General features: G+C 42.3%; 1 protein-coding gene and 1 pseudogene across 1 annotated transcript; both read right to left on the reverse strand.

The window, feature by feature from the left end:
- Positions 1–2,049: 2,049 nt before the first annotated feature.
- Positions 2,050–7,275, reverse strand: GON7 (GON7 subunit of KEOPS complex). The gene is made up of 2 exons (XM_002754218.7): positions 7,010–7,275; positions 2,050–5,018 (listed from the first exon to the last, which is right to left on the reverse strand). Exons 1-2 carry the CDS (start codon positions 7,215–7,217, stop codon positions 4,924–4,926), a joined length of 303 nt encoding a protein of 100 aa, XP_002754264.1. The 5' UTR covers positions 7,218–7,275; the 3' UTR covers positions 2,050–4,923.
- On the reverse strand, positions 2,748–4,205 carry LOC100415510 (uncharacterized; annotated as a pseudogene).
- Positions 7,276–7,360: the final 85 nt, after the last annotated feature.

Here is a 7,360-nt window from a genome sequence, read left to right on the forward strand (position 1 = left end):
ATGGTGAAACCCCGTCTCTACTGAAAATTCAAAAATTAGCTGGGCATGGTAGTGGGTGCTTATAGCCCAGCTACTTGGGAGGCTGAGGCAGGAGAACTGCTTGAACCCAGGAAGTGGAGGTTGCAGTGAGCTGAGACTAGGCCATTTCACCCAGCCTGGGCAAAAAGAGTGAAACTCCATCCCCCCAAAAAAAAAAAAAAAAAAAAAAAAAATTAGCCCGGCGTGTTAGCACACACCTAGTACTTGGCTGCTTGGGAGGCTGTAGTGGGAGGGTCACCTGAGCCCAGGAATTCCAGGCTGCAGTGAGCTAACTGTGCCAGTGTACTCCAGCCTGGGTGACAGAGTGAGACCCAAGGGCAGCAGTAGATTAGAAAATTTGGCATTTCTTCTATACTGGCCCATCTTTGTCAAATATGTAGCCTACTTATGAAGAAGACAGTATTAGAATTGAAATCAGTATTAAAATTAATTAAAAGACCAACCTTATAAATCAGAACCTAAAAACACTGGGCCACAAACACAAGTATTACCTTGAAATTTCTTCTTTATAAACACATATTCCAAAGAAGGAAACATAAAATGTTTCAGGGAAAAGGTTCAGATACCAATTTAACAATGTGACCTATTTTCAATATACACAGGTTAAATTTTTTTTTTTGAGACAAGAGTTTTACTCTTGTGGCCCAGGCCAGAGTACAATGGGGTGATCTTGGCTCACCACAACCACTGCCTCCCTGGTTCAAGCGATTCTCCTGCCTCAGCCGCCCGAGTAGTTGGGACTACAGGCATGTGCCACCATGCCCAGCTAATTTTGTATTTTTAGTAGAGACATAGTTTCTCTATGTTGGTCAGGCTGGTCTCGAACTTCTGACCTCAGGTGATCTGCCTGCCTTGGCCTCCCAAAGTCCTGGGATTACAGGTATGAGCCCCCACATCCAGCCAGTTTTTTTCTTTAGTGATTGTATTGGATAATAGTACTGGGATTACAGGTATGAGCCCCCACATCCGGCCGGTTTTTTTCTTTAGTGATTGTATTGGATAATAGTACTATAATAAATAAGTTAAATATTAGAAATATCATAAACTAAACAAAGATAATTTCTGACCATCTATAACTTTTGTTTTTTGTCTTAGGTCCAGGAACATCTGTAACTTTTTCTAGTTGGCATTGTTTTGATTGCCTAAGAGTACTTAATGGAAGCCTGCTGTTCCAAATGAAACAGTATTTCAAAGATGAATTTCACTTAAAAGTTTTAATAATAAAAGTGATTCATAAAAGTTGACTAGGCTGGGCACAGTGGCTCACGCCTGTAATCCCAGCACTTTGGGAGGCTGAGGAGGGCAGATCCTTTGAGTCCAGGAGTTCTAGATCAGCCTGGGTAATGTGGTAAAACTGTCTCTACAAAGAATACAAAAAATTTGCCAGGTGTGCTGGTGCATGCCTGTGTTCCCAGCTATTTGAGAGGCTGAGGTGCAAGGATCACCTGAGCCTGGGATGAGGATACTGCAGTGACTGAGCCAAGATCGTGCCACTGCACTCCACCTGGGTGACAGAGTGAAACCCTGTCTAAAAAAAAGAAAAAAGAAAAAAAAAGTTGATTAATGATTTCTCTGACCTTTTTTATCAGCTTTAAAAATATCTAGGCTGGGTGCGGTGGCTCACACCTGTAATCCCAGCACTTTGGGAGGCTATGGCGGGTGGATCACTTGAGGTCAGGAGTTCGAGACCAGCCTGACCAACATGGTGAAATCATATCTCTATTAAAATTTAAAAAAAAAAAAACCTAAGGGCTACTTATGTAACCCAGTTTGTCAATGATTAGCTCTGTAATCTGAGGGCAAATACCTATCCTGAGATTTATCTCTGAAATAAATCACAAAATTTGTAAGCTTACTTCCAACTCTAAAATTTCATGACTATTTGTATTTTACTAAATACATGCTACTTGATTTCTTTGCATTGTAGCTACCTAAATCAGGAAAGATGCATAGTAAATAAAATGCCTTAGACCCACTGAGAAGCAGGAAAGAAACACACACACATACATATTTTAGGAATATATATTTTTAAAAGGATTCAATAATTTTTTTTTTTTGACAGAGTTTCACTCTTGTTGCCTGGGCTGGAGCGCAATGCAACCTCTGCCTCCCATTTTCTTTCCTTTTTTTTTTGTCTGTCAATGTACATTTTATATTTAAAAATCCAAAACAACAATGGGGTGATAACAGGAAGCCACTACACAAGTGGCCAAGAGTTCAGATCCTTGGAGGCCATCTTTGGAGACTTACTGGGCTCGCATTCTGGCAGCAGCACAGACCTCGTGGACATGGGGCGCCCTCTGCACACCTGAGCTTTCACCCACACCCACCTGAGCTGCGGCGAGAACTGAGGGGCACACGTAAAGCAGTCAGCCTGCTTGGCGCTTGTTAAAGGAGAGCTCTGAGGAACACAGCACACAGGCCTGAGGCAGCTTTACCCATGCTTTTTTAACTTACATGATTTTTAAAAATTGGCCTTGTCTGATTTAAGACTAAAAAACCTCAGCTTGCAGGTCAGGCCTGCCTGAATGCCACCCAGACTGCACGTGAATGCCGTCAAGCACTCTCAGGCCCTGTGTTTCACACGGATCTGGTGGGGCCTGTAACCGCCTTCTGAGAGGAGGAAATAAAGGAATTTCTAGCAAATGAATATGACGTGTCCAGTATTCTCTCTGTGGCTACAATAACTGTCAACACTCACCCAGGAGGACTGTGTGGCAAGGTTTAATTGCAATGGCATCTGAAAACATGCATGGCATTGTGCATCAGCTATCATCAGTGCCTTTATTGCCACTGCGTTTGTGACTGTTGATACAACCTCAGGAGCAACAGGTGGGTTAAAAAACTGTGGCTGAGCAGTTCTTCCGAGGACAGGGACCCTGTGCGGAGCAAGGAAGACTCAGAACCTGATGAACATGGCATCAATCTGCTGCACGGAGGGGAGGGCAAGCATGACCTTTCTATGGTACTGGGGGTCCTTCTGCAGGGGGTTCTGCTCCAGGCACACTGTCTCCAGGCTCCCTTCAGCTCTGTTAGATGGCTGACGTTTTCAATCTTTTTGATTCTATTTGATGCAATGTCCAACATGATGAGTTTGTTATTGTTCTCCAGGCCCTCGATGACCTCAATGCCGTTGTGGCTGAGGTACAGCTCCTACAGGTTCACCAGGTTCTGCAGACCCTCGATCTTGGTCAGCTGGTTGCTGTGCATGCTGAGGACCGTCAGGTTAGTGAGCGCATCCAGGTTCTGAAGTTTAGTAATTTTGCTTTTCCCCAAAAACAAACTCTCCAGATTGGTTAACGTGTTAATATTTTCGATTGCCCGGATGCAGTTAGATCCCAGCTCTAGCATCTGTAGTTGATGTAAGTTGCTTAAGTTCTCAATTTTACTGATTTTATTGTTGACCAAGAAGAGTTTTTTCAGTTGTGTCAACTTATCAACCCCTTCGATGTTTCTCAGCAGATTAAAATAAATAGCTAGAATCTCCAGCTCTGTTAGCGCCTCTAGATTCTCAGTCTCCTTGATCTGGTCGTTGTAAAGATCCAGCTCTCGAAGACTCTGTAGCTCCTCCAGATTCTCAATGCATTTAATTAAATTTTGGCAGAGGCAGAGAGTCTTCACTTTCTTCAGTATCTCAAATCCTTCAGTCTTCCCAATGTGATAGTGATTCAAATCAACATCCTCTGCATCTCTGTTCAGGTTGATGGTTTTCATAGGTTCACATAGGCAGCTCGTGTTCTTCTTCTGGGTCCTCCTCCCCATCCTTCAGGCTCTGTTCACTGAGGTCAGCCACGATGCCACTGCTGTGCTTCTTCCCTTCTTCATCACCAGATTCTTCAGACTCGACCCGCCTGTTAACCTTTTTGATCTGGAGACGGAGGAAACCCCTCCACCTCCCATTTTCAAGTGATTCTCTTGCCTCATCCTCCCAAGTAGCTGGGATTACAGACATGCACCACCACACCTAGCTAATTTTTTGTTTAGGAGAGACAGGGTTTCACTGTTGGTCAGACTGGTCTTGAACTCTTGACCTCTGGTGATCTATCTGCCTTGGCCTCCCAAAGTGCTGGATTATAGGTGTACGGCACCAGGCCTGGCTAAATAACCATTTAAAAGCAAAATCAAAATTAGCCTGGCTAAATAATCTTTTTAAAGCAAAATCAAAGTATGGCTACAGGAGAGGAAATATCTAAATTGTAGTCAACACAGATTGCTTACTTAAGGCCTTATATTTGTACCTGTGTCCATACCATATCACAGCACAAAAACATAACCCACCCCATCTGGCTCTCTTAAGGTACATAATACATCAGATTAATGCACATTCATTAAGTGGCATCATATCTGTATACTGGACAGATATGGGTGTGAATTCAGGGTTTCCTTGGGTCTCTTTCAAGGACTCTCCTCTTCAGTATTTCTATTTCCTCATTTTCCTTCTATTTATGAAGAACTGTTATTTTTACATTTAATGCCCAATTTTCACCACTTGTTCATGTTAGTTCTCTGAAATGTTACTGCCTATGAACCGTGACATGCACTCGTTGTAACAGAAGCAGAAGTTAAAAGATGTAGACATCACACAATTCAATGGTCATTTTAAAAATAGAAAACAATGATAAAAATTCAGTTGCCAACTTAAGAGGATTTTATACATTATGTTCTATTTTTCATGGTCTGAAATTATTTCTCAAGAAAATGGATTTTATTTCCAAACCTTTACTATCTTTGCTAGAAAGAGAAAAACTAGTTTTCTCTTTGACAAAATTGTCCCAGGAGAAGAACACAAACACTTTTCCAAATTAGAGCATAAGTCTTCCTTAAATGTCCCAGTGTGACAATTAGGATAGAATAGCAGTCTTTTAAATATCATAAAGGCTATTGTTAAGATGGTGGTTTTGGCCGTTTTGCAGATGGTCCATCGAAGTTAGTTACGTTATCAATGTTATTTTCATCTTCTGCATCATCTTCATCATCACCTTTTAAAATAAATATTTGTTGTATGACAATATGTTCTGTGGTTGAAAGAAATATATATAGCTAAAGTGGTTGAGAGTAAAACCATTTCACTTTAGGAACTAATAAAACCATGCACATTTTAGATTAAAATGATTTTGAGAATTTCAGTGTTTAAAATCTTTATTGTCTATCACTTTCCTTTTTGGAGATATCAATTCATTCATAATAAAATCCACTCTTTTAATGTGTACAGCTTAGTGGTTTTTAGTATATTCACTAGCCTGTGCAACCATCACCACTATCTAATTCTAGAACACTTTCATCACTCCAAAAATAAATGATATGCCCATTAGCAGTCACTTTCCATTCCCCTCAGCCTTTGGCAACCACTAACCTACCTTTTTTCCCCTTAATTTTTATTAGAGACAGGGTCTTGCTATGCTGCCCAGGCTAGACTCAAACTCCCAGTTCAAGTGATCCTCCTGCCTCAGCCTCTAGAGTAGTTGGGACTACAGGTGCCCACCACTGCACTCGGCTCACTAATCTACTTATCTCTATGGATTTGCCCCTTCTGTACATTTATAAACAAAATCATATAACATGTACCCTTTGCATCTGGTTTTCACTTAGCATAATGTTTTCAAGGTTCATTCATGTTGTAGCATATATCAATACATCATTACATGTTATTGCTAGTAATATTCCATTGTAGGGACAGATCACATTTTGTTAATGCACTTCCACCTCCTAAAGGTGCAATGCCAAGCCCAGCCAATTGTTGTTTCCACATTGTAGCCACTATAAATAATGCTGCTATGAATATTCATGTGTAAGTTTTTGTGTGAACATGTTTCCAGTTCTCTTGAGAGGGCTACCAGTGGAACTGCTGGGTCATGTGGTAACTTCAGGTCAACTTTTTGAGGAGCTACCGAACTCTATTTCCCAGTGGTTATACCATTTTACATTTCCACCAACAATGTACAAGGTCTCCAATTTCTTCACATTCCAGCCAACACTTCTTGTTCTTTTTGAGTATAGCCAACATCCATATTACCAAGATGTTAATTCCCAAGATGGAAGGAAAGTAGTTTAGGCTTTTCTTAAAGAATTGTAAATCCTGACTCCAATATCTAGTTTTTGGGTTTTTCAGTTCAGGACAGTCCAAATGAATCTGTCTAGTTTTGCATTCAAGACAGTTTAAAAACACTAATGCAGTTAAACTTCATGTTTCTACTTTCAAACTGCACCTACAAAACCGGAATATAGCAAGAGAGTCCCTGGGAGTCAATACGTGTTAATATTAAGTCTGTCTCAATCTTTGGAACCTGTTCCTACTCTGCGATAGACTGCACTGCACTCTTCCAAACATAGTTTAACACCTGGTAAAACTTTCTATTTTCTTCAACACCCAGCTCAAAAGTCTTGTCATCTCTGAAGCCTTCCTGGGGTCTCTGGGTTTGCAATAGTTACAGAGGGCCACAGAATCACTTTCACTCTTAATAGAGTGTCTGCCTGTCTAATCCCCTTGTGTTTAACGAGGGTAGGAACTCAGCCACATTCACCTCATTCTTCCTCCAGGGCTCAGCTCAGGGTTTGGCACATAATAGTAGGCATTTGGCACTATTTCTTTTTTTGTGATATAAATCAAAAAGTGGTAAGAGTCGTGGAAATGCTTGAGTAGAAGCAATCCAGATAAATATGTTGAAAATGCCAACAATTTTTATCTTTTAAATTTATTCTTAAAATAATAATATAAATGGGGTCTCGATATGTTGCCCAGGCTGTTCTAGAACTCCTGACCTCAAGTGATCCTCCTGCCTCGGCCTCTCAAAGTGTTAGGATTACAGGCGTAAGCCACCTGCCCCGACCCACCAAAAATTTTTAGATGCAATTCTTCTTTCCTCGAGGCTCACTTTGTCCAAGTCTGTCACTCTACACAGGCTCCCCAAGCCGATTTCCCCTGGGCGCCCGCCCCGCCCTCCTGTCGTTGCAGCACAGTCTCAGAGCTCACCGTCCAAGGCCTCGTCTGGAGCCGCCGCCACCCGGTGCTGCACCTCCCCCTGTACCAGGGGGCCGAATAATTCCGTTACTAGCTCCTTCATCTGGGCCACGCCAGACAACAGGCCCTGAAAAGGGTCGCCGCCACCCGGCTCCTCACACGACACCCGCAACTTCTGCGACTTCCCTTCCTGCCAGACGTACTCTCCCAGCAACTCCATGGCGACCGCTAAGCTTAAAGAACGCGACACGGGAAAGCGCCAGCCGGAGGCGGAAATCAGCCCCCGACCGGCGCAGGCGGGAGAAGGGAGAGGAGTGACTTCCGTTTGTCGGAGGTCGCTCCTCCTCCTTTCTTCGCTTTTTT

Source organism: Callithrix jacchus, chromosome 8 (assembly GCF_049354715.1).
Source record: "Callithrix jacchus isolate 240 chromosome 8, calJac240_pri, whole genome shotgun sequence".
Taxonomy (NCBI): Eukaryota; Metazoa; Chordata; class Mammalia; order Primates; family Cebidae; genus Callithrix; species Callithrix jacchus.

Bases quoted from the DNA above. Each gene is read 5' to 3' on its own strand.
- GON7 (XM_002754218.7), bottom strand. From the start codon at position 7,217: ATGGAGTTGCTGGGAGAGTACGTCTGGCAGGAAGGGAAGTCGCAGAAG. The intron at 5,019-7,009 runs GTGAGCTCTGAG...TTATTTTAAAAG, and splicing joins TCCAGACGAGGCCTTGGACG to GTGATGATGAAGATGATGCA.